A 26462-nucleotide genomic window follows, 5' to 3' on the forward strand; every position below is an offset into this window, starting at 1 on the left:
TTATGTCCCTCTGTCATAAACAGCTGGAAAGACTTAGCTTCCTCATTTGCATCTTTCTGCAGAGACGGTTGCAACATTTACTGCAAAAGTTGGAGGAGATCCAATTCCAAATGTTAAGTGGATGAAGGGAAAATGGAGGCAACTCAACCAGGGAGGTCGCATTATAATCCATCAGAGAGGAGATGAAGCCAAACTAGAAATAAAGGACACAATAAAAACTGACTCGGGCATGTACAAATGTGTTGCTTTTAACCAACATGGTGAAATTGAGAGGAGTGTAAACCTGCAAGTTGAAGAAAGAAAGACAGAAGTTGTTGAAGGGGATCTCAGGGCAAAACTGAAAAGGTATATTGAAAGTTTTTATGGATTAATTTGCTATCAACACAGAAGAAAAATTTTTATTATGCATCTCAGAACAAGATATAATTTAAAAAATTTCATTAAATAGGAATTAATGTGCTAAAAATAAAAGCACCTGACTAGACTAAGCTAAAGGATTCTACAGCACAGAACAGCTCTGAGATGATTCAATATTTCATTAAACAGCTTTCTGGGAATGAAATGCTGTGTAGTTGACTTCTGTTATTGATTTGAATAGCACTCCAACAAAAAGAAAAGAGGAGGAAGAGCAACCTATTGATATCTTGGAACTTCTCAAAAATGTAGATCCCAAAGAATATGAGAAATATGCTCGCATGTATGGAATTACAGATTTCCGTGGCCTCCTGCAAGCCTTTGAGTTACTAAAGCAAACCCAGGCAGAAGAAAGCCACAGATTGGTAAGATACAGTGTGACTGCAGCATTGGTTTTCTTAGGAGTAATATGTTGAACAGACGTGTGTCCACACTGTGAAGCTCCGAAGTTATGATGTGTGGAGAAATTTATGATTCCTCTTTAGATCTTTTAATGGCAGTTCTCAATTTCTTGCATGCTCAAATCCAAGAAGAAAAAATGGGCTTCTGGCTAAATAGGTTCTGTCTTCATAACTTGACTGCAATTGTTGGAATGGGCAGATTTCCTGGTTACAGTACAGTTACATAAAATTTGATGTAGGAATTAATTTTGTGTTGGGTAAACATGACAGCTTGACATTTAGTATCCTTTAATCTTTGAGTATATTCTGCATTTTTATAGGAAATTGAGCTCACAGAGAAAGCTCAAAGGGAAGATCAGGAATTTGATGAACTTGTAGCTTTTATTCAGCAACGACTCACACAAACAGAGGTAAAACATTTTTGGACTGATTTATGAAATATTCAAGCCTATAACAGGGAACCCTGAAAATAACTTAAACTAATATTTTCCAGCCTATTACTCTGATCAAAGACATTGAAAATCAGACGGTTTTAGCAGATGAGGATGCTATCTTTGAATGTGAGATTAAGATTAACTATCCAGAAATTAAACTGTCATGGTACAAGGGAACACAGAAACTGGACTCCAATGACAAATATGAAATTAGAATTGAAGGTGATCGCCACATACTGAGAATTAGAAACTGCCAGCCTGAAGATCAAGGAAATTTCAGAATAGTGTGTGGACCACATATTGCCAGTGCCAAGCTAACTGTGATTGGTAAGTTTACTTCTGAAGTATATATTTGAATTAGTTTACACTGTACTTATTCCACTCTCTGATCTCTGTTAAAATGTATGTTTTAACACGCTAATAGAACCTGCAGTTGAGCGGCATCTTCATGACACCACTTTCAAGGAAGGAAAAACATGCACACTGACTTGTCAGTTCTCTATCCCAAATGCCAAGTCTCAGTGGTATAGGAATGGGAGACCCATTAAAATAGGAGGGAGATATTCAACACAAGTCTCTGACAAAGTGCACAAACTCATCATCAAGGATGTTAGAACGGAAGACGAGGGACAGTATACCTGCAAGCTTGACAGTCTAGAAACAACGGCAGATCTGGCCATTGAAGGTTTGTAAAGATATAGAATCTCTTTCTTACAATAGTGACAATTTCTGGGGGTTTCATTAGCAGAACAAATGAAAATAAAAAGAATTTCTGAAAGACAGATTCCAAAACTTGGAAACAGACTAAATAAGAAATTTTACTGTCCTTTCTCTTTGAACAACATGTGACATACTTGTGCAATTCAATTAAGCGTGTTCTTCACTAAACCATGATTGATGTCCCATAGCCCACAAGCAATCTGAGTTGTACTAGCTTCTATTTTCTTTGGGACTCTTATATTTTCCTTGGACTTTTTCTTAATTATTCTCTATCTTTATTTTCCTTAATAGCTTCTCTTACAAAACGTATCTGCACAGCAATCTTGTTATAGTTGAACTCTTACATCTTCTAATCTTCATTCTTATCTTCGTAGAAGATGAAATCCTTTTTTCTTACTCTACTTTTTTAAGATCTATCGGTATTATCTCATTAAAATTTAGCTACTTTGATGACAACAATGAGAAGGATACAGATACACTAAATGCAGTGGTGGTGCATAACAATTGATGTATTTTTTCTTTCTAAAAACAGCGGAACCAATTCAGTTCACCAAGAGCATACAGAACATCGTTGTGAGTGAACACCAGTCTGCAACCTTCGAGTGCGAGGTGTCTTTTGATGATGCAGTTGTGACGTGGTATAAAGGCCCCACTGAACTGAGAGAGAGTCCCAAGTACAGCTTCAGAAGTGAAGGTCGTTGCCATTATATGACTATCCACAATGTTAATGCAGATGATGAAGGTAAAAATGCATGAAACAGTTGTGCTGGTGCCATTTTTTATCTGCTTCTTTTTGGTCTGGTTTTAAATTATAAAATAATGTAAATATGAACATTCTTGGCTGCTGCAGGTGTTTATTCTGTAATTGCTCGTCTTGAACCAAGAGGAGAAGCAAGAAGCACCGCAGAGCTCTATCTTGTAACCAAAGGTTAGCAGATTTTCTAAATAAATTTGTGATCATAACCATGTACAAATTTCTTTGTTTGAAACATGATTCTGGAAAAATGAATAGTCCTAAAAAAAATCTAATATTCCTTTGCAGAAATCAAACTGGAGTTGAAGCCACCAGGTAAAGTCCTCAAGCAAGATTGGCATAAGACCTTGTCAATACTCTGTCATAAAATTAAAGCATTGCTCTGCTTTTTTATTATTTTCAAATCTTTTTTCCTGGTCAGAGTAAGTATAAACTACATCCTGAAAAAGTGTTCCTCATCCACAGACATGTGGAACTATTATTCTCATGAGAGTGGCAATGAATACTGAGACAAATCCATAATCAGTGACATTAATAGGGACCTTATTTTTTACAACATGGAATGCCTCATTCTCTAAAACACACAAGTTATTTTTTTTACTGCTAAGGAATAGAACAATGAAGATGTAGCAATTATTAGATAAGATCTCCTCTGTGCAGCTGAAAAAAATAACCAAGGAGATGAAATAGGTAAAAATCACCTCCTTATGATATGCAGTGATTTTCTTTTTTGAATGTTCTTAAGAGCCTACTGCAAATATTGCAATAATTATCTAGAAACATTACATAACATTGTATGGGGTGGTTGAACTGAAAGGTTAATACAGTTAGTTATCTACCAATTGGCTAGCTTATGCTTGAGGAGCAAGATACAATCCTTGTATGTTACAAAAAGAAAGATTAAACCACCATCAACTACTATCCTTGAGGAGAGCACATTGAATATTTTAATTGGTAGTATTTATTAAGTCAATTAAACATTTTGATTTTCTAGATGTTCCTGATGCCAAGGTTGCAGTTCCACCTCAGAAACCAGCTGAAGGTAGGGTAACAAACCATACTTGTTCTCTGTCTGCACTGAACCAGAAGGCCAGTGGAAACCTCAGAAAAATCTTAGCTCAGCCATAAGATCTAGTTAATTGTCCCTGAGAGCAAGACTTGACTTGGATAGGCTTCTTTGCTGTGTGGAAGTAAAAACTCTACACAGGGAGTGGTAGGATTTAATTTAATTCCCTTAAAAAGAGAATTTTTAAGATTTTCTCTTTAAAAAAGAATTCTAATTCTCTTAAAAAGAGAATATTTTCTGTTATGTTTTCCTAATGGTCTGTTGTTCATATCACTTTCCTTTTATTTCCATCTTCCTCTCTGACAATTTTTTTTAATTTTCATCTCTTCTTTTTGCCACAAAATTATCTTTTAAACAAGCTGTCTGAATTTCTGCCTTTTGAAAAAATATTCTTTTAATTGTATGGGATTCTTTACATTGTATTTTTTACATTGTATTTCATGTTTTTGGCAAATGGTCTCTCCCCAGGCTCTGGTTTTGGACTATAGGCTACAGACAATATTTATACTTCTATTACCTCCAGTAGTTTACTGTAAATGCCAGCAATTTGAACTTCTTGCGTTTTTTTCCAGGATAATTTGGTAAATGCTTGCAGTGGCAGCATGAAGGGAAAGATTTGATATTTAGATGAGTTACAATCAGCAAAGATAGGAGAGTGATGGCAGGAATAAAAATAAAGCTGAGGACATTCAGGGTTCAAAAAAGTAGACTGAGGATTTCCACTCAAATTATATTTATTAAGCTCCTGTAAACTCTCAGAATAAGCACCATGTTTGCTTTTATTCTGCAGCTGCAATAAAATAATATAATCCATTTTACCAAACCAATATTTTTTTTTCATTTACAAGGAAATTTCAAATTTAAATTTTATTCTAAATATTTCATTTTTCCTACAAGCTGCCCCTATTCCCATTCTTCTGCCTCTTGTTCCACCTCCAGAGAAGAAAAAGCCAGGTAAAAGTCCTTACAGTATTTGAATACTATATTCATGTTTCATTATGGCAGCTGATTTTTGGATTTTTGTTTGTTTGGCTTTTTAGGAGTTCTTAAGGTTTTTTAATTCAAATTTTTAAATCTATTATTTTTAAACAGAGAAAAAGGTTCCATTAAAGAAAGTCCCCCAAAAGGTGGTTAAAAAAGCTCCTGAAGAAGTCCTGCCACCTAAAGGTAATTTTTTTCCTTTGTTTGTAAACTTTTAAAAGAGTAAAATTATCTTGTGGAAATAAGGTGTTTTGTTTTGAAATAACTTCAATCTATCACAATTGTTTGTTTTCTGGCCTTATGTTAAAAACACACATTTAAAATCCAAGCTGATCCAAGACTGCCTAAAAAATAGTCCCTTCTTTGAACCATCCGTGTGGGTGAAATACTTTCACTAAAAGTGAACATCCAATATGCCTTCAAATTCCACACTGTGATACCAACAATCAATTTATTTATTTTCAGTTCCTGAGGTGCTACCAGAGAAGCCCAAAGAGGTCAAAATAACATCCATGGCAAGGAGAGAAGAGATACACGAAGAAAAGAAAATACAAGAAACGCCCAAAGAAATTTATGAAGAATGGGAGGAAGATTATGGTGAAGACCATGACTATTATGTCAAGGAAGAGGGCTATGATGAAGGGGAAGAGGAATGGGAAGAAGCTTATGAGAAAAAAGAAGTGACTTATGAAGAAAGAAGAATAATTCGTGAAGAAGGTATTTGAATTATCATGTCATTTTATTTCTTCTCTTTTCTCATATTTATTATGAAGGTCCCAACATTTTGAACCAGGCAACATTTTGTTTTGTTTTGTTTTTGCTAAAATATTTGGAACCATAATATGCTGACAAATTTTAAGTGGCACTTGATGATAACACAAGATATCACAAGGTATGGATGGAGACAGGAATTGATACATTAGAAGTTCATTGTCAGTTAACTTTGCAGGTCTTTGAAACCTAACATGAGTTAATAGTGAGTGGTAAGGATATGTATAGTTTTTAGTTTTTTGCCTATTTCTTCCATCATTTTCCTGTGCTCTTGATATACTTAAATGTTTATTGATTGAAGTTATGGCTGTATTTTTCAATTTCTTGCATGTTATAACTGTCTTGGGGATTAGTAACATGTATGCCTCTAGGAACAAAATTTGGCTCTGGTGAGAAAAATTAAACTTGGAGTTAAGCAAAACATTTTACTTCAACAATTGGATCTCCAAAACACTTTGTATGTTTTTAAAATTCATGAAACTATAATGGCATAACTAATGCCTTTCTGTTTACAGAGCCTTTAGACAACTTATTTTTTATCATTAAGTGATGTTTTTTTTTTTTAAGTGACTGAAGTTCCTAAGAAACCTGTGCCTGAGCGAAAACCACCAGCCATTATAGCTGAAAAGAAGGAAAAGAAGGAAGTAACTGTTCAAAAAGGTATGGATTTCCCACAAAACTAAGAGGAGTTAGATTAAGATATGCAGATTAAGATCTCTCATGCATCTCCTTCAAGATGAATGGTGCTGGTTATTCACATTTCCTTGGAAAGAAGAAAATTCTCATTATGTTGGACAGTGAGATGAGCAAGGGTCATGGTAACTCTCTTCTCCCACCTCATATTTCTGAGCTCTCTGCTCAAAGGTGGTTGAATCAAAACAAGAATTGATGGTAAAATCAAATGGAGCTTCAGTTATCCTTCCTTCACCCTGTGTATTAGCCTCGGGCATCAGTGTAAGTTTTAAGAAATTAAATGCTGCTTCTCTGGGAAGCATTTTCCACTTAGATCACTGCACGTCACTGTTCACCACCATTAAACAATGCACTGAACAGAGCCCCATTTTGTAACATCCTGAACAAAAAAACCCCAGCCAGCTCTATCTGGTTTGTATCCAGAAAACAATTTGCAAGATTACTTGAACAATAAATCTGTCTGAATTACTTGCAGTTGTCAAGAAACCTGTCGATGAAAAAGTGGAGGTAACCACTCAGAGGGTTGCAGAAGAAAAAGTCAAAAGGGCTGAGGGTAAATACTGTTATCTTAATGTTATCTTTCTGTGAAAGTTGTGCCTTTTGTTACTTAGCTGATCTGCATATGCTTTGTCTTTACTTAACATGGTCTGATCAATTTTTCAGTCTTTGAAACATCTAATAAAAGCTTCTGCTGAATCCTTTAAAAAGAAGATTTAAAGCTTTTTAGGGGAAAATACTAAATGCTAATATTAACTACCAATGCTTTAAGAAAGAAAGTGTGTTTAAAATTGCACTGGGTGAAAGAGTGTGTTTCATACTAAGCTGAAGATGTGAAATCCCTATCTTGCTCAGCTGGCCATTTTGACCCATCTATCAAGATACTTTGGTTAATTCTTTGGTTATGAAATAAATATGCACCTTTATTCTCTTAGTAGCTACTTCATTTTGTATAGCATTTCCCATTCTGCAGCAGGATTCTGTCAGCTGCAATTCAATAAGTATCAAGAAATTACCTGTGTGCTAAATGCCCTGAGTGCCTTTAGAACATAGCAATAAAAAGAAACAAACACATTCCTTATGTTGCTTTATGTGCTTCTAAGAAGCCTGACTTAGCTGATGAGTTAGATTGTTTGCTGTGTTTGTTGTATTTGCAACATCATTGACAGATTACTGTAGACTTATTTTGATCTCTTTGCCAAATGTTTGACTGAATAACAAAATTCTAACATCAACAGTTACCAAGAAAGTTCTGCCACCAAAACCTACACCAGCGGTCATCGAGGAAAAAGTTATGAAAAAGGAAGGTACAGATCAGCATCTTTGAATTGCAGTTTATACTTTTTTTCAGCACCCAATGTGTTTCTGTGCTTCTTTGGAATATGTGGGCCTGTGTGTATGTATCTGGATCCATAGAAGTAGTCATGCTGTGACTGCTCTCAGTGTTTAATTAGTATGTCTACCACACTTTTGTTTTTTATGAAGTCTGTTCTTAACATATTTGTGGATAGTCTTTTGGTTCTCATTTCAAGAGCCTATGGTCACACTGCAGTGTGACTTAGCTTTTTCTTCATCTGTTCTGCTTGCTGGCCTATCCTTACATAATAAATAAAATTGTGTCCTCATGCCCAAAAATGTCTTTGAAGAACAACGTTTAGAATTCTTCTGATGTACTATTTGCAAAAGCCTGTGCATGCATTTTGTTTCAAATGTTTGGGTTAAAGGTGTCTGTGTCTTTAGTCTTTAACAAATACTAAATATTATACTTGTGTCCTTGTTCTTTGTTCAGTATTTTACAAAATGAATACTGACTGTCTAAATATGTCTAAGACTTTAATGTGCAATATGAATATAGACCTGATAAAAACTCACATGCTGACTACCACTAATGTGGATCTAGAATATTAAATACTAAAACAAAATCCTATCTTTAAAGTACCAACAGTAGAAACATGGACTGTTTCAGAAGAAAAGATGTCAGTTTCTGTCCACAGAGAAGAAGAGTATTCATATGATGTTACAGGTATGTACAAAACCAAAAGTCTGTGTACCCAAATCAAAACAATCTATCAATCCTATTATACTTTCTTTTGATCTATTTTTATGTATGTCAAATTACATATTTAGACATATTGTACATTTGTCTTTCAGTATGCCTTGCTTTTTTTGTCCATTGTTTTATGTAGCATTCGTATTATTTAGCTTAACAGATGGAAATATTTCAACTATTTTATCTTACTATTGTTTAAATACTTTTCTTTAAAGAGCCAACAGAGCATGAGAAAACAGTTGAAGAAAGATTCTTTGAAGCTGTTTACCCAATTGAAGGTAGTTTGATTATTGATGGGAGTCTAATAAATATTTGTCTGCTTGTTTGTTTAATTTGACTCAAAATTCAGTACATGCTGTTCATTTTCTGGATTAATTTTTTACATATTAACATATATGTTTCAGTGATGATTGTGTTGTGTACACACATATTATCTTCTTGAAGTTTTTCAGATTTACTATGGACATTGATATTTCCTATCTCAACATTTAATATCTTTAAAATTCCTATTGTAGCGCATAGAGAGGTCGAGGAGGAGGAGGAAGTTGTTTCTACAGAACTGGAGATCTCTCATGTTGAAGGTGAATGTCTTTGCATCAACATCTGCTCTGTTTTCCTGAACTTTCACATTATCTGTCTGTAACACTGTTTACCAAAGGATAGCATATCAGAACTGAGATCTTTCAATTTCTCTATGGCTCTGCTGTCAGAGATTCAAGCCTTATTGCATTCTTATCTTATTCCTCTTCACGACTTTAAATAATCCCTTTAATAGCTTTTTGTGAGATGGGTTTGTTGTATCTGTTTGATAAAACAGGTTAGGTTTTGACCTTTATTGTTTGCTTACACACCATGTAAAGAGTAGCCAGCTGTGGTTTACCAATTATTTTAGCTGTCTCCTAAATGATCACCACCTATCTTTTAAAGTGCCTGAGATACCAAAGAGGCGTGTTCCAGAAGAAAGAAAGCCTGTTCCTGTGCCTAAAGCAGAAGCTCCATCAGCTAAAGGTATTTCTACTGCTCTAGTGAAAAAGAAAGAAGCAAAGCCCAAAGAAATTTTCTTTCTTTGTATTATTTTTCATGTTTTCTTGCATATATTTAGGAATTTACTCTCTATGTGTCTTTGTTTTGCACTATCTCCATATGCATTATTTGATTTTGCATTGTGTCTCTGTTGCACTATTTCAGTTTTTCAATTGTGCTATAACTTAGCTTACAGCTTGAATTTGTCTCAGCTTGAGTCCTTCTCTCTCTTAACTATCTTGTACTTATTATTTCTATTTAAGTTGTGTGGCTTTTTCAGGCAAGTGTAGAGTGTTTTTACTTCAAGAAAGTAAAATGAAAGGTGCAAATGCAGTGATTTTAACATAGGACATTTTTACTGTATCATTATGTCTTTCCTGTACTGTCCACATTTGTACACAAAAATACATTGTATTGTGTCAGTTGCAGTGCTCATCTCCTTGTCAAAGCACTGTCTCCATTGTAAAAAAACAATCTTGGATTATTCAAATCTGGATTAGTGTTCCAAAAACTAAAGATCTCTTACTTTAACAATGTTTCCCAAAGTGCCTGAAGCCCCTAAGAAACCTGTTCCAGAAAAGAAAGTTGCTGTTGCTGAAAAGGAGGTGGCTCCCCCAGCAAAAGGTACAGCATCTTTTGAATGTGGGCTTTAACCAGTTCTGTGCTATTGTCCCCTTTTCCTAACTTCTCTTATATTCTCAACACATATGATAAATGTAATCTTTGTGTGTTATGTGTGAATGTCTGTTCTCATCTAAGGCATTCAAAAGCCTTAGAAGGATAGCCTAGATTAATTTTAATACCTTTAGAGATTTTGAAGGGCCTAGAAAAACGGTGCCTGAAGAAAAAGGACATATTCCTTTTCCCAACACTTACTCTCTCCCAACACTTTCCCAACTGCAACAAGTGTGCATTACTTGTTGAGTTTTATTTTCCTGTTAGTCTGTATGTAAGCATGTTTGTGTTAGAATTTATCTTTTGTGTATAATTCTCTGTTCATCCATGAGATTTTTTTAAAACCTGGTAGTATATTTGAGCATCTCATTCTTCAGTTAAGTAATCAGTCTTAAAGTATTTGATAGTCTTCCAGCAACTGGTTTGATTTTGTTTTGTATCAAACATATGTTGCTCTTGTCATAGATCTTTCTGTGTTAAGTGTATGAATGTGTTATGTGGTGTGTCTTGATATTCTTACAAATGGAAGATGTCTATCTATTAATGAAATCTATAATACTCCAATAAATCTTTGAAATTTAGAATTCAGTTATCTTATACTTTATGGTTTTTTAAGTGCCAGAGGTTCCTAAGAAAGCTCCCCCAGAGAAAAAGGTCGCTGTTCCAAAAAGAGAGGAAGCTCCAACACCTAAAGGTACACTTTAAAAAATAATGTTCTTTTCTTATTATCATAAGCATCTTATTTATGTCAAATTTAGGATTTGATTGCTAAATTAATCTGGTTATACTGGTACTTCATCTACGTTAATGTGTATCTTTTGTGTCAGTTTTGTGTATAGGTGTGCTGTAGATTTATTCTATAAAAACTTGCTAATTTAAGCTGATTATATTATAATTAAGATCTTTGAAGTGCCAGAAATACCTAAAAAACCAGTTCCAGAAGAAAAATTGCCATGTATTCCTAAAGTAGATACTCCCCCTGAAAAATACAGCTCATTTTAATATCATTTATTGTAATCTTTAGAACATAACATTTATCTCATTTTGGTCAACTGTCATGTTTGGTAAGCAAAACATATTCATGTGTAATCTTTCTCAACAACACATTTCTCTTGTGTGAAAACTGCATGTGTCAGTTTTTACTTCAAATGTTCTAAAACAAATACTTTTTTTAAGTGCCTGCAGTTCCTAAGAAACCTGTCCCTAAAGAAAAAGTAACTCCTGCTGTTCCTAAAAAAATTGAGGCTCCTCCAGCTAAAGGTATGCTTTGCAGCAGAATACAAGAATATGCTATTTCTCAGCTTCTGTCTATTAGTTCTGTGCTGTTATTAGTCGTTGATTTGTGCTTCTCCTGTGAGTTCTGCTGCTCTGATTTACACAATGAATCATTACAGTATGTTGTATCTCGTGTGCAATACTTACATAGTATTCTTTCTAAATATTGAATCTCTGTTATATGTTATGTGCTCAGTACCCTTCTTTGGAAACCTAGATTTAGCATTTCAAAAATTTGTTTCACAATGGAATTGGGAAAGCATACATTTAATATCATTATCTTCCAAAGTGCCTGAAGTGCAGAAGAAAGCCACTTTTGAAGAAAGAGTACTTATCACAGAAGAGAGAATATCTGTTGCCATTCCAGAGGAAATCCCATCACCTGAAGGTACACTATAAGCAGACAATAGTGAGAAACTTGCGCTATGTCTGCAAGTCTGTTGTTCTAATATCAAGATCAAAATAACACCAAACATTTTTTGATAGTTATCTTGTATAAGTTTTGTGCTGAACTGCAGGCAGTTCAAAGCCTCCTAAAGTGCTATTTACAATTTCAGTCTTGAATGTCAGGATCCCACCACATTGACATGGAAACTCTACTACTGAATACAATAATCTTCAGATGAGGGCCTCATAAATTTGCAATAGCAAATTTATTTTAGATTTATTTTTAGACTCTACAAATTAGGGCTGTAACCATCCATTTGTCATACTACCAAGCTTTCTGTAGCCCTCAAGATAAAATGCTGCTTCCCTTCTCACCAGCTTTCAGTTAACATTCTCGTCTTCTGGGAAGATTGAGATCAGTGTTTTAAGTTAGAATAATTCCACATAATATCTGCTTCAAGATAACTTCAAGAATGCTGAAATAGCATTTTGTTGGATTTTATGTCCCATTAATAACTACCCAGTCAAGAAAATTTGCACTTTCTTTTTAAAACCATAGATGAATTTTTAGAAGAAAATTTGGAACACGTCTATCTAAAATATGAACAAATGCACATCCATATGGATACATGCAGTGTTAATTTCTGTTTGTCTCCTGCAAATTAATCTTTTCTCCAGAACCAGTTGAGGTTTTCCCTGATACAGTCACCTTTTTAGATGAGTACATGCCAGGATTTCCTTTCAGTTCTTGTCCTATCCATCTCATTTTTTCCTTTCCTCACTTTCATACAGTTGGATCAAGGAGAAACTTCTAATTCTTTGACTATTGTTCCCCCACTTCAGCTGTTGTGATGGGGAAATTTGGGGAGCTGAGGCATTCTAATAAACTGACAGTTGACAAGTGAATGGTATTAGATACAACAACACACAGGAGGGAACCTGGGACATGGACAAACCACATAATTTAGAACAAATCATACATAGGCATACGGTGCACAGCACTTTCTGGATTGTATGCATATCTGTCATTACCATCTGGAATTTCTAAGAATCAGACTTCATCTTCTCTATCCATCAATCCTTCCCTCTCTCCATTTATCCATCCTGCAAAAATATTAAAACTAATAATTTTCCTTAAAGAACCAACGGTTGAAGAATGGTCTGAAGAAGAAAGAGAGGAAGTATCTATTTCCATCCACAGAGAAGAAATTTCTGAAGGTATGACAACAATTCAGGAACACTAGGCAAAAGTAAAAAAGTAATCCAAATAGACAGTTTGGATTAATATCTGCTTTATTTATAAGGAAAAAATTACAACTATATAAATATGTTTTGTAACTTACAAATTTTAATTTTAATTTCTACAATTTCTATTGCTTGCTTTTGAAAAGTAGCTAATCCTGTTTCAATACAGTGAAAATAATAAGTTATCTTTATGATAGTGAGATCTATCAGGACTTCTTTCTGTTTACAAAAATCCTCTGTTGGAAGTTCCTCTTCCACCAGGTTGCTTGAATAAAGTACATGTTCTTCCGAATGCCATAATGCACTCGGATTCCTCAGATAATTTCACTGTAAAATAACTATATTGTTTCCACTTGTAAGTTTATTGGTGGTCACATAATACTGCAAAGGACAGTAACACTGACTGACTCAGTTTATATGACTAATGACACCACAAATTTTTCCAGGGATATTTTTAGTCAAGGAATTTTCTCAGTATTTGGGAAAGAAGGTTTCTCAAAATGGACCAATTTCAACATTAGTGACTTAGTGGACAGAGGAATGGAGCATTTTCAAATTCCACACAAATACAAGATGAGAGCCCAGTCTCTCAGTTCCATTTAAGCTGCTTGGAGTGTTTCCATTGGCCTCAGTGGAAGCAGGATGGCTTGAGCATAGATTTTGTTATCCCAGAAGAGTCTGTTAATAAAGCACACTGTTTATTTTTGTCTTACAAATACTTTGTTGCTTACTAGGGCCATAAAGACAGTAATATATGTGAAATACTTAAACATAAGTATTTTTATATTTTACTCTTTTTAAAAGTGACTGAAGAAGAGTCTTACTACATAGAGGAGACAGTAACTGTTCCAAAAAGAGAGGAAGCCCCACCTAAAAAAGGTATAAGTTCATTTCACTTCAACATATGAGTTTTTTCACCATTCTTAACATTATATTGCCACTACATGTTTATGTCCATTTTTGGCATTTTCGTATGTGTTTGTGCTATAGTGATACTACTCCTCTATGTAAAACTATGTATTGTAATCTTTTAAAGTGCCTGAGAAGCACAGGAGAGTTGTCCCTGAGCCCAAAGTCCCAGCTGCTCCAAAGGAAGCTCCAGGAGTTAAAGGTATAAACCAGCAGTTCCTCAACTGGTTGATGTGTCTTCAAAGGGATTGTGTTTGTCTTACTGTCTTGCTCGTACATGTTGACATAAGTGGTGTCTTCTCACAGTAATGAATGCTGTCTCAAATTCCACGTTGTACTTTGAAAATTCTTGTTTGTGTTAACTCAGTAAAACACATTGTGTAGTAGGCAATTGTAAATATTACACTTTAATATTCTTTCTCATGTTCCTTCTCATCTTGCTCATTTTTCTAAAGTTCCTGAAGTTCATAAGAAGGCAGTTCCTAAAGAGAAAGTGCCTGTTCCTGTGTCTAAAAAAATGGTGGCTCCACCAGCAAAAGGTATAACAGTGTTTGTTTCTGTTGCAAAAAAAGAAAAAAGCTTTTTTGCTACATTCCATTTTTAACATATACGCCTTGGCTGGGGATTGTAGTGTTGATGCAACATAGATCTCTGGTATCAAATTTCTTCAACATTAAACATGTTTTTATGTCTATTTGTCTACAAGGATACCTGTGACCTGTGCTGTCTTGATGAGATTTATATGTTATTTTATGTTATTTATATGTTATTTCATCTTCTATCTTATACCTGTTGATGAAATCAAACAAATTTTCTAAAGTTACACAATCTTTTTTAAGAACCTGAAGAAGCATTGGTGCCCACTTTTGAGGCAGAATTTGAAGAACCTCCAACAACCAAAGGTAAACATTATTACCATGGAGATTTTTTAGTTAGGTCTTGCAGTATTTGTGTTTGGGCAATTTACTTAATACAGTTTTGTTTGTTAGTATCTGTAACCTTTGTAGAAATCTCCCCTTTCTTTTGACTCTACTCATTTGGGTGCTAGGGATGTAAAGGGTGCTGTTCAGCAGCGTCTTATTTCTGTTGCTGTTGAAGTTCACTTAGCACTTTTTTTAAACAATCAGAATAAGTAAAAGTATCGTATTTCTGCATTTCAAATATTGTAATTAAATATCCCTGCACATTATTTTTAAGTGACTGAAGTACACAGGAAAATTATCACAGAAGAAAAAGTTGCAGTTGCTAAAAAAGAAGTGGCTCCACCAAAGAAAGGTATATAAATTTTCAGAGTTACACTAGAGAAGTCTTGTCTCAGAATAGTGGTTTGTATTTATGTCTAGTTATGTAACACAGACTCTAATGTTCAGTGTTTGCTGTCTTTTTTTCTTTTTTTACTTGAAGAAATGTCAAGTGTTTGTGTTTTGTCATCTGCTTATATTTGTATACTTGTATAGTTTGTGATTAATTTAACATCTATTACAATAAACTTTTTTTACAAACTGCTAGCAGTGCCCAAGAAGCCTGTCCCAGAAGACAAAGTACCTGTTCCAATTTCACAGAAAGTGGCAGCTCCACCAGCTAAAGGTATAGAAGTTGTTTTGGAAGTAGAGATGGCTTTTAAATATCACACATCCATGCGCATCATACTCATAGTCTGCCTAGTTAATAAATCTGTCTCCTGATTTGGTTATAAATGAAAAGGACCTTCATCTTTTCCCCTTCAGTATACTGCTGAATGTAACAGGGAATAGTCATGCACCTTCATTCTTTGCATTTTTTAACTACTATTTAATTCCATTGATCACTCTGGATGCTTAAATGCTTGCAAAGCTGAGTGACAACATTTAATCAGTGAAAAAAAATTGAACACAAATTTTTTTTAAAAATCAATGTTTATAATATTGTCAATATTCAGTGAAGTGTTTCAAACTTACAAATTTGTTCTCTGTTTCTGTGCTTTTCTTGCGTTTGATTTTGTTATGTACCCTGAGTATGTGGTGTTCTGTGTCTTCATTGAGTTTTTGAAGAGTTTAGAGACAAAGTCTTTACCTCTTACTTTCATCTTCATTCCATCTTACTTCACAATTTGTGAATATTCTGCTCAATTATTTTGTCTATATATCTATTACTCTAATATTAAATGTATTATTTTACTATATTATCTGTATGTCTCATGTGATTGTTGTGTTTATTATATTTTCTTTTAAACAGTGTGCTATTTGTTCCTCATTGTTTGTTATAATTCTTTCATATAAGTTTCAGAATGTGTGTGATTTCTTTTAGAAGATAGTTTTCTTACAATTACTATCTTTAAAGTGCCAGAAGCACAGAGGAAAACTGCCAGAGAAGAAAGAGTATCCATTGCTGTTCAAAAGAGAAAAGTGTCTCCACCACCAGAAGGTAGTCCTGCCCATGGGTTAATCTATGAACAGATTGTGCTGATGTAAGACTACCAGAGCTTCAGGCCTATTGGTCTGGCATGTCTCCTGAGGTTCAAATTTAGAATTATAGAATCATTTAAGTTGGACAAGGCTTTAAGTTCATTGAGTCCAACCATTAACCTTACACTACCAAGTCCATCACTATGATCCACTGTAGTCCCAGAGGATTTTTTACAAAGCCTTTGAGAAATACTAGACACATTTTTCCCAATTACTCTGGGTGTGGGTGGTGTCAGGAAATAATAGTTATTTTTCTAAGAAACTCCAAATGGGATATTTATTATTGTACATTATATTACCCCAGGAAAAAAATTAATGTTAGACTCTATCTTTGAAGTACCAACAGAAGAAGAACATTGGGCTATGTCAGAGGAAGTATCCGTTTCTCTCCACACAGAACAGGAGATTTCATACACAGGTATGAAGACTAAAAAAATTCTGTATCCAAAGTTACATCTCATCAGCTAGTAAAAGAAACAGAGAGAATAAAACTAAATTTCATATCCTTTGCCACTGCCAGTTTATCACAAAAGTGAAGCTTGTAGAATAAGGCAGGACATATTTCATTATCGCAATAAAATACTATTTCTCATTTAATTCTTTCCCTTGGCTTGCTGCTGTTCGCATTGTGGAAGCCAAATAATTTCATTAGGCCCTCCTTTTTAAATCTTGCCACCTGTCTGACCTTTGAGGGGAAGCAAGAGACAGTCTTTGCTTTCATTTAAATTAACATGCTTTATTAATCTGAAAAGACAGACCTTTCCTATTCTGTAAAAGCAACTCCTCACCTAAATCTGAAGGTTAAAGAAAAAATCCTTAGTTCTACTATTGCCTGCATGGCTAAGACACAACACAATCCAATGTAATGGATCTGCTTGCTCAACAGTCCATAGCCTGTAAGGAAAATTTATTGTTCTTTTACTTTTGCATTGATTTGTGAAAAATGACCCACAAGATGCCTCACACTCACTACTTTTAGATCTGATACCATTGATAAATGGCATTTTCATATTCATATCACGAAAGATTAATACAGACAAATCAGCATGAAGTTAAATTATCTATTTAGTCTCCAAAGTTGGGGGGACAAGCATCCTATGAGTACCAAGAGTGTGATGAAGGATGACCTTTGGCTCTCAGTAAGGCAGGTTTAATATGCCATCTGGTCTGGAAGGAAAAGGGTCAAAGCAGAAAGACATTGTAGGCAACAGTTCTCCAATAGGGTACCAAACATTGGTGTTTTAGCTGGAAAAAAAGAATCCAAAGGAATCTGAGCTTTCTGAAAAGGGCACTCATGCATAATGCAGTTTTTGATTTCAAATCCACCAAAGTATCGGTTTCAAGCAGTTTCAGTTTAAGATTTCAAGTATAGATGTACCTGGCATTTATAATTAAATATCGAGGAAGGCTGTGCCAGAAAATACTTAGAGAGCTAATGAGTCTTCACACTGCCCCAAAAATAACACCAAGCATCAAGACTTGTGGCAGCCACTCATCTATGCTCACTGGAGCTTGTCATGAATAAAGCTTGTAGAAATTCTCAAATCTGTCAGCAACAGAATGGATTCCATCTCTGAAGGTCAGAAAAAAAATCTCAAATCTGTTAAGAAAATGCCACAGTTATTGTCCGAATTGGCAAGTCTGCCAGATCTTAAAATGACAAGGTAATTTTCTGTGCAGTTTCCAATTATATTGGTCAAAAATTTTCCAAGACACCTGCCTCAGAAGACAAGACCCACACACTTCTGTAAAAGAGAATATGCTGCTTAAACACAGCATTCTTTCCCGAATAAGTCTTAAAAACTGAACATATCCACATCTTAATCTTTTGGAGATGCTCCTGCTTTTACAAGGAATGGCTCCTTGCCATGTCAGAAGAAACAAGTCACTTCATAAAGTAATTGACAGGAGAGGAAAAACACCTTCCTCACTGAGCACGTCATTCTTTTGCTTTTAATTAGACCAGAGCCCTTATCTATTGTTAGTCACTCTCAAAGTTTCTCTCCATGTGTTCCTTCATCTTCATCTAGAGTTTCCAACACAAATCTTTTGTTGTCAGTGAATGAGGAGTCTTGATCTCTTCCTGAGGTAGTGCAAAGTGTCACTGCTCTGGCAAGGAGCTGCTACAGAGAACAATGAGATTTATTGATTTTATAATTCAATGGCTTTGGATTTTGAGTTCTGCCCATCAGCAAACTTAATTTCACTGTTGGCAGCAGTGGATGAAGCAGGAATCATATCAACTGGTTATATTGGTACCTTGAAAAGTTTGTTGTTTCTTAATTGAAAAGAAGCCTAATTACTTCCCTAGCTACATGTCCAGTGGCAATAAGCACACTTGTCTTTTACATGTCAGCCGTGTGTTTGTAAGATATCTTTTTCTGTTTCTTGCCAATACTTTTGCTTTTAAACAATTTGCATATAAAAATTCTTAAATGTAATTGTACTGTATCTTTTAAGTGCCTGATGTACCAGAGAGGGCTATCATTGAAGAAAGAGTACCAATTTATCCTCCTAAAAAAATGGCAAGACCACCAGCCAAAGGTATACTGGACAGAGTATTCAAATATGGTGTAAATGTTTTTTGTGTCTTGTATGTTCCATGTGCAGTCAGTACTGATTTGTTTTCTACGGAATGTTCTTCCTTTGGTTAATTCTTAGTTGACAATGCCTTGTGATCCTTATTATTAGTAAGATCTGTGTGCTAAATTTTAAGGTTCTTTTAATTGGTATCTTTTTAAGTGCCCGAAGTACGCAAGACAGTTGTCCGAAAAGAAAAAGCGTACGTTGAAGTTCCTCAGTATGAGGAGGAGGAGGAGGTTCCAAGGTACGAGGAGGAAGACACCACCAGATATGAGAGGGAGGTAATCCAATACAAGGAGGAGGTTCGCCATTACGAAGAAGTTAGTCACTATGAGGAGGAAGTTCCTCAGTATGAAGAGGAAGAAGTTCCTCAGTATGAAGAGGAAGAAGAAGTCACCCATTATGAAGAAGAGGCTGCTTATTATGGAGAGGAAGTTGCTGAATATGAGGAGGAAGAGCCACAGGTTCCTCAGTATGAAGAGAAGGCTCCCCTACCAGCCAGAGGTATACTTTAACTTTAGGGATTGTGTGAGGAAAAGTAGTATCTTTTCATTTTATGAAAGTACCAGATATGTTTTAAAATGTTGCAGTGTGCTTTACAGTGTGCATTTTTTAACATGTTTATTGATTATTATATAGCACAGAAAATATGTGATGGCTCTATATCTACTCTTTACTACTAACTCCACAAATTAAAATTTTCCATGTCGTACATGTTCATTTCTCTATCATATGAACTCTGTATAACCCATTATGAAAGTTTAACCAAGCTGAATTTCATCCTCATCTGGGGTTCATTTTTTCTATCAGACTGTGCTTGAAATACTTAAAAATGCTTATGTAAAGTCTGCAATCAGAGACAAAAAATATATTTATCTAGAAAATCGCTAGGGTACTTGAAAATAAGTGATTTAGGAACACAAGACAAACTGATTTTTTTTTTCAGAAATCTTAGAAAGCCCTATGGTTGATGTTTATTTCCATCTTGAAGAGACTAATATATTTTCATGAAAAAGAAAAATATCTGCATTTAAATAATCTTCATTTCAGATATTTCCCATAGGACTAATTTTTATGGTATGAGTATAAATTTTCTACATTGTTAGTACAGGATGAGCATAGTATTCCCTACTTAGGAGAACTAGGTCATACCAAGATCTTGGTAATAAAGCCTTTCTGCATCATAATATAAAGATATGGGTAGTGTATATCTGATTTTCTAAAATTACATAATCATCTAAGATTATAATTTCCCGTCCTGATCCAAATCATTCCATAGTGTCTTTTTCCATCAAAGAATTTCAGAATTTCCTTTGACTAATTAATAAATGTCAAAATTATATCTAACATTGTTTGCAGTAGAAATTTTGTCATAAACATGAGAAAAGATGAGGCTGTACACTGCAAAAGCCAGGTTTATCCTGAACAGGGAGATTAGTGCTGGCTGAAATTTCCATTTAATTTCTCACAGTAGCTAAGTTTAATTCATATGTACTCCAAACTTCTTTCATTATGCTCAGAGACAGCGGAATTATTCTCCTGTCATTGTAAAATTTATATGGACATTTCTGGGGTTTGGAGTACAAACAAAAGTTTAGATACGTTTTAGTTGAAGTCTTTGCCTCACTGCAGTTAAAGGAAAAGTCTGATTTCAGAAGAGTAAAAGGATTTTTTTAAAAAGCATTTCATTTACCCAACAAATTGTGGTATAAACTGCTGGGTACTTATAATGGACAGTTCTGTGCTTGAAGTCAGTCAGTTGATAAACTAGATGTGCTTGGAATTTTTGCATTTAGAAAGCTCTTGGAAATTTTTCAGGAAGAAAATGCAGTCAACAATTTATATTTAAAATATATAAAAGAATATTATCAGATGCAACCTATTACATGCCTGACAAGCATTGGAAATAATTTTTAATAGCTGATTCAGAAAACTGACTGAATCTCTCTGACTTAATCTTCTTGATCATCTTCTTTCAAAAAAGCCCTTGAAGTTGAAAACATTTTTATTGATGGTCTCCATGGCTAAGCAGGGAGAATAGACATAATAGCAGATAATATGATGAGTTTGTTATTTTGTTTTGTCTTAGTGATAAAATCTTTTTAAATCATAGCTGGTTTTTTGAGTATGTGATGTTTGTTTGCATGGGCATATATTTGTGATGTTTGTTTGCACTTTATGCTCCTGTTGTTACGGAAGTAAATACCTAAAACATTAATGGTATCTTTCAAGTGCCTGAGGTTCCCAAGAAGCCTGCTCCAGAGGAAAAAATACCTATTCTGAAGAAAAAAGAACCTCCTCCAGCAAAAGGTATATATCATCTCTTTATGTTAAAAGGCATCCTCTGAATATTTAATTCACATTATTTTTCAGATGCCTTAATTGCTTATTATTTTTTTCTGTTCTTTTTGGAGAGGGGTCTTCATATGAAATTTTTGTGTTGTTGTCTTTTTTGTTTCATTTGTATTTTGAGTAGCTTATGGTTTATTTTTTTTAACCAAACTCATGTTTTTGAAGTGCCCGAGGTGCCAAAGAAACCTGTACCTGAAAAGAAAGTCCAAGTGCCGAAGAAGGAAGCTCCTCCAGCTAAAGGTACATGCACTTGTCATTATCTGTGATCAGAAAGATCTTCTAGCATTCCTTTATCTTCTCACTTGTGTTAAAAACCAGGATAGAAAAAGAATTGTTACTCTTAAGACCTGTGGTTCTTTTTGTTTGTTTGTTTCTAATTGTTTTAGTGTGACTGGTTTGTATGTCATGTTGTTTTGATTTTCATGCCAAGCTCAATATTTAATAATATCTTACTAAGTTCCAGAAGTGCCAAAGAAACCTGTGCCAGAAGAGAAGGTTCCTGTTCCTATACCAAAAAAGAAGGAAGTTCCACCAGCCAAAGGTATTGGACTTGATATAGCTCTTGACTGAATGTTTTATTAAAAAAAAATAAATTTAAAAGTCACTCTTTTTTCATACATGATGTAGAGGGAAGAGTTTTTCATTCTTCACAGTTCTTATTTGTCACCCAACTTTATTGATTCATATCAATGTTCTTTACCTTATGGCTCAACAATGAAATTCTTAAGCTACAATAATATTTTTTCAAGTGCCTGAAGTACCAAAGAAACTTGTGCCAGAGGAGAAGGTACATGTCCCAGTGCCTAAAAAAGTGGAAGAACCTCCACCAGCCAAAGGTATGCCATGTCCTAGTTCAACTCTGTGATTCTACTTTTGTTTCTTCATCTTTATAAGATTCTTACTGGCAGTAACAATCCCATTCTTCAGCCTAATGTGTTTGAACCCCTCCCTGAGCCGTTTGACACTGTTGCGTGTCTGTCTGTCAGTCATGGGGTCTATTCTTACTCTTCACTTTGAAAATGTCTTTGTGTTTTGTATGGTCTCTGTTTTTTGGATCTTATATATCTAAATCTTTTAAAGAAGTTGCTGCCTCAAAAACAGATGGTCCAAAAGAGAAAAAATTTACCTAAACAGCCAGACTTTCCCCTTAGCCTTACCATACCAGTTTCTAGTCCTGTAGTCCCTGTATATTTGTAAGTTTACATCTGTGCATAAATCTGTGGATAAAATCAATGTTAACTTTCATCACATGACTAGATTTTACCCTATTTGTGTAGTTATCTTAATATCAGATATACAGTTATGTTTTTACTAGGTTTATATTACATTGAAAATTAATTCCCTAAATAAAAATGTCTTTAAAGTGCCTGAAGTGCCCAAGAAGGTTCCAGAAAAGGCAGTACCTGTCCCTGTACATAAAAAGCCAGAACCTCCACCAGCCAAAGGTATTGCTTCCTATAGCTGTACATGTGGGTAATGCTTGTTCTTGGTTTGTGTATTTGTTAGAATTTAACTGCAGTGTTGTAGCAGTGTGTGACAAATGTACTTGCTTTAGCTTCTGTGTAAGTTGTGTCTAAGTTTTCTACAATTAAAAACTATCTTTAAAGTGCCAGAAGTACCAAGACGTCCCAGTGAAGAGGTACCTATTTTTGTTCCTGAAGAAGAAGAGGAAAAGGTTCCAGAGATGCCAGCAAGAGGTACAGCATTGATTCTTGAAGATTATCAGAGCTTTGTTCAATTCATTAATGGATCTTCATCTCCAGTGATTGTTTTAAGCTTGGTATAAGCCTCAATTAACCTTTTGAGAGGAGTTTTCTTCTTCTTTCTGGTCTTTGTGACTTTGTTGTGTAGATTTAGTAGTTTTGATGCTCTAAAATCAATTACCAATTTCTTATCAAAATAATATCTTTGAAGTGCCAGAGATGAGCAAGAGAGCTGTCCCAGAAGAAAAAGTACCTGTTGCAGTTCCTAAAGTAAAGAAAATTCCACCAGCTAAAGGTATATCACATTGTGATGTATGCAGATAACTCCTCTCCCTCTTTTTTTCATATTTCAGTGGAACCTAATTTTAACATTCAATTTATACTCATGTGAATTCAGGTCCTGCTGTTTCCCTGCAGTGAGCAGTGCTAGGGCTCAGACAGGGCTTGTCTATTCTGTCATTGACTGCAGCCAGCTGAGAATCAGGCCTTGAATGATCTGCTTTTTTCCACTTTCAATGGTTACTGTGAATGAAATAATTCCTTCTGATATTATCATCCAGAAATAATTTCTAAAGTAATTTAAACTTTCTTTGAACAAAACAGCTGAAATTAAATTTTATGGCCCTTTACCTGGAAATTCTTTAATTTAGGGAGATCACTCTTACATGTATCTTGAGAATAAGCTAGATTCTCAAGGGTTTTAGCTAAAATTATACAAAGATAACATCAATATATAATTGATCATACTAATAACCAGATCCTATACCCTAAATGTGAAATTCGAAGTGGAGGTAAACTATTGCAAAGGCCACTGTTGCATGACAAGCAGATTCTACCTCAGCAGCTGAGTAATTTAGAAAAAAACAAGAAAAGAAAAGAAAAGCATTATGTAAAAAACCTTAATGCTAATAATGTTTTTTAACTGTGGTTTGTAGCATATCTTGCTAATATTTTCTGTTTGCAATGACACTGTGGAATTAAGAATTGGGCAAAAGTGCTAGTCCTCATATAAGACTTGCAATATAATTACACATCACTGGTTTCAGGGAGTAAAAAACACCCAGTAGTTTCCCCTATTTTTTATTTCTATTTCTATTGTTACTTTAAAGTTGGTGTCTTTGTGTTTTATGTTATGGAGTTTTCTTTGTGATATCATGAAAGTAAAGTTCTTAAAACAATATCTTCAAAGTGCCTGAAGTTGCAAAGAAAGTTGTGTCTGAAGAAAAGGTTCCCATTTTTGTTCCTGAGGAAGAAGAAGAGGAATCTATTCCAGAGGAAATTGTACCAGAAAAAGGTACATGATCTTTTCTTGCAAGTCACTCGTGGCATCTTTTGTGTTCAATAAAATTCACCTCTATTTCTTGTTCTAAGTTTTATGTAACTCTTACATATGTTTTGAGTTTGTGGTCTTGTTCTATGTTTTTATCTTGTTTCCATGTTCATGTTTTATCTTGTTTCCATGTTTACATTTTTACTGTTCCAAAAGCAATTTTAACATGTGTTCATAAATTGATATCTTTAAAGAACCAGAGATTCCTAAGAAACCTGTCCCAAAGGAAAAAACACCTGTACCCCCACCTGAGAAACTGGAGCATCCTCCAGCAAAAGGTGCATAAGTTAACAATATGTTGTTATTCAGTGTTTCTGTTTAGTTAGTTTGTTTGTTATTTATGTTAGCTTTGTGTCCCTGCTGCATTTCTGTATTGATATCTCAGAGTGCCTGTCAAATTTCTAGCACAAAACAAACTCTAAAACTATTTGAGTTGCTCAAGAAGTCAAGCCCGTGGGTGTGAAGTGTCTTGTTTCTGTTTCATCTTTTAAAAATATATTCTGCAGATCAGTTCTTCTTGTGTCTCTTTGTTTTCTGTTCTCTTTCTCATACTACTGGTGGATGACATTCTTAAAATAAAATGTCTTTAAAGTGCCTGAGATGCCTAAGAAACCCATTCCTGAAGTGAAAGAACCTGTTCCTAAAAAGGTGCCAGCTCCATCAGCCAAAGGTACTGCAGACTGTAAATGCCGTTATGGTTAACTGATAATATTCTTGATCCAAGCTGAGTTTAGCAAGGGACACTTAACTATTTCTGTCCTGTATTGTATTTGTCACTATAGTATTTGTTTGTACATTTCTGCTCTGTTGTTCATAAACTTCTGGCTTTCTGTCCATTTAAAAATTGTGCAAAAGTACACTGAAGTTAGGTTTTATCTTTAAAGTACCCAAGGTGCCTAAGAAGGTTGCTCCTGAAGAGAAGGTGCTGGTTGCTCCTGCTGAAAAAGTGGAGGTTCCAGCTGCAAAAGGTATATGTCCTCCTTATAATTAATATTTATGCTAGGAATACCCTTGACCACCTTCTTTCTAACTTTTGTCTCTGTTGTACAAGATCTTTGTTTGAATTTATGTTTAAACTCTTAATTTTCAATGTTTGTGTTGTTGAACCATAAAGCTCTGTTTCTTGTGCTTTTTTACTTACATTGCTCTAAGGTGATTTGTTGTTTTTAAATTCCTAAACAAAATCTGTATCTTTTAAGTCACGGAGGTGCGTAAAAGAGCTGTGGCAGAGGAGAAAGTGCAAGCTGTTGTGCCCAAACCCAAAGAACCGACACCAACCAAAGGTACAGGTATATTTCCTCTTATTTTTCCCAAAGATTTTTTTCCTATTCATTCTAAAATCTTTTATCATATATATTTTTTTCAGAGGCATAGTTTTATAATTTAATGTAACTTGTGCTTGAGGTTGTCATGCATATTCTCTGTTCTATGTCAATTATCTTGTCTCGCTGTAAAAAAAAAATTAAAATACTTGTCAGGCAGTAACAATAATACTGTTTCTAAAGTGCCTGAAGTATCCAAGAAACTTGTAAGGAAAGAAAAAGTCCCTGCTCCTGCACCTGTGGTGGAGAAGTATGAGTATGCCTATGAAGAATATGAGAAGTATGAGACATATGAAAGCTTTGAAGAGTTTGAGAAGATTCAGGAAGCTGAAGAACTTGAGGCGTACGAGGAACCTGAAGAACCTGAGGGGTATAAGGAAATTCTGGAACACGAATATGAAGTGGAGGCTGAGGAGAAAGATGTCTATGAGCAGTATGAGTATAAGGAGAAGGAAGAGATCTATGAGAAGTATGAGGAGGTATATGAGGAGACTTATGAGACCAAACCAGCTATAGGTAAATCAAGTCATGACTTCTTTGTTCTTATAGTGTGGTGAGTTTTCAGTTGCTGCTTAAGCCTCCTATGGGTGTTTATTTATATTTTGCCTTGTTCGTAGTCCTATGTGTGTCAGTTGCTGGTGATGATAAATCCATTCAAAGTTTGTCTCTATCCTAGTGCTTCCTTAGCAATTCCCCTCCCTGTAAAATGAGAGGGTTCCCTATCTGACTGCCCAAGAGTGAACTAGCAGATATATATAACACAAGCAAAGAAAATGTTAATCTTATTATGTAATTCAGCTTCAACCTGAATTACTTTTTATGCATTAATATTTAATTCTTTTGTCCAGTTCAGGTCCTTTGAGTTATAAAGATATTAGGACTCATGTAGAAACTTCTTTCCCGTAATTTAAATTTATGATCATGGGATGCCTC

General features: G+C 34.8%; 1 protein-coding gene across 1 annotated transcript in view; it reads left to right on the forward strand.

Annotated features, from left to right (window-relative positions):
• TTN (titin) overlaps positions 1–26462 on the forward strand; it is a 238152-nt gene that overhangs the window by 83925 nt on the left and 127765 nt on the right. The window contains exons 99-145 of the mRNA XM_059476507.1: positions 63–345; positions 599–779; positions 1136–1225; positions 1309–1576; positions 1674–1934; positions 2502–2711; positions 2820–2897; positions 3012–3038; positions 3718–3765; positions 4687–4743; positions 4882–4956; positions 5254–5487; positions 6109–6201; positions 6710–6787; positions 7470–7538; positions 8168–8254; positions 8497–8559; positions 8797–8862; positions 9209–9289; positions 9851–9928; positions 10596–10673; positions 11156–11239; positions 11544–11642; positions 12782–12859; positions 13691–13765; positions 13923–13997; positions 14251–14334; positions 14635–14697; positions 14993–15070; positions 15305–15382; positions 16115–16198; positions 16544–16657; positions 18700–18783; positions 18982–19326; positions 21055–21132; positions 21340–21414; positions 21632–21715; positions 21924–22010; positions 22539–22619; positions 22782–22871; positions 23089–23172; positions 24067–24171; positions 24402–24485; positions 24800–24877; positions 25092–25175; positions 25407–25496; positions 25713–26045. Coding sequence (XP_059332490.1) covers positions 63–345; positions 599–779; positions 1136–1225; positions 1309–1576; positions 1674–1934; positions 2502–2711; positions 2820–2897; positions 3012–3038; positions 3718–3765; positions 4687–4743; positions 4882–4956; positions 5254–5487; positions 6109–6201; positions 6710–6787; positions 7470–7538; positions 8168–8254; positions 8497–8559; positions 8797–8862; positions 9209–9289; positions 9851–9928; positions 10596–10673; positions 11156–11239; positions 11544–11642; positions 12782–12859; positions 13691–13765; positions 13923–13997; positions 14251–14334; positions 14635–14697; positions 14993–15070; positions 15305–15382; positions 16115–16198; positions 16544–16657; positions 18700–18783; positions 18982–19326; positions 21055–21132; positions 21340–21414; positions 21632–21715; positions 21924–22010; positions 22539–22619; positions 22782–22871; positions 23089–23172; positions 24067–24171; positions 24402–24485; positions 24800–24877; positions 25092–25175; positions 25407–25496; positions 25713–26045 — 5199 coding nt within the window. The remainder of the gene's footprint in view (positions 1–62; positions 346–598; positions 780–1135; positions 1226–1308; positions 1577–1673; positions 1935–2501; positions 2712–2819; positions 2898–3011; positions 3039–3717; positions 3766–4686; positions 4744–4881; positions 4957–5253; positions 5488–6108; positions 6202–6709; positions 6788–7469; positions 7539–8167; positions 8255–8496; positions 8560–8796; positions 8863–9208; positions 9290–9850; positions 9929–10595; positions 10674–11155; positions 11240–11543; positions 11643–12781; positions 12860–13690; positions 13766–13922; positions 13998–14250; positions 14335–14634; positions 14698–14992; positions 15071–15304; positions 15383–16114; positions 16199–16543; positions 16658–18699; positions 18784–18981; positions 19327–21054; positions 21133–21339; positions 21415–21631; positions 21716–21923; positions 22011–22538; positions 22620–22781; positions 22872–23088; positions 23173–24066; positions 24172–24401; positions 24486–24799; positions 24878–25091; positions 25176–25406; positions 25497–25712; positions 26046–26462) is intronic.

Source organism: Ammospiza nelsoni, chromosome 7 (assembly GCF_027579445.1).
Source record: "Ammospiza nelsoni isolate bAmmNel1 chromosome 7, bAmmNel1.pri, whole genome shotgun sequence".
Taxonomy (NCBI): Eukaryota; Metazoa; Chordata; class Aves; order Passeriformes; family Passerellidae; genus Ammospiza; species Ammospiza nelsoni.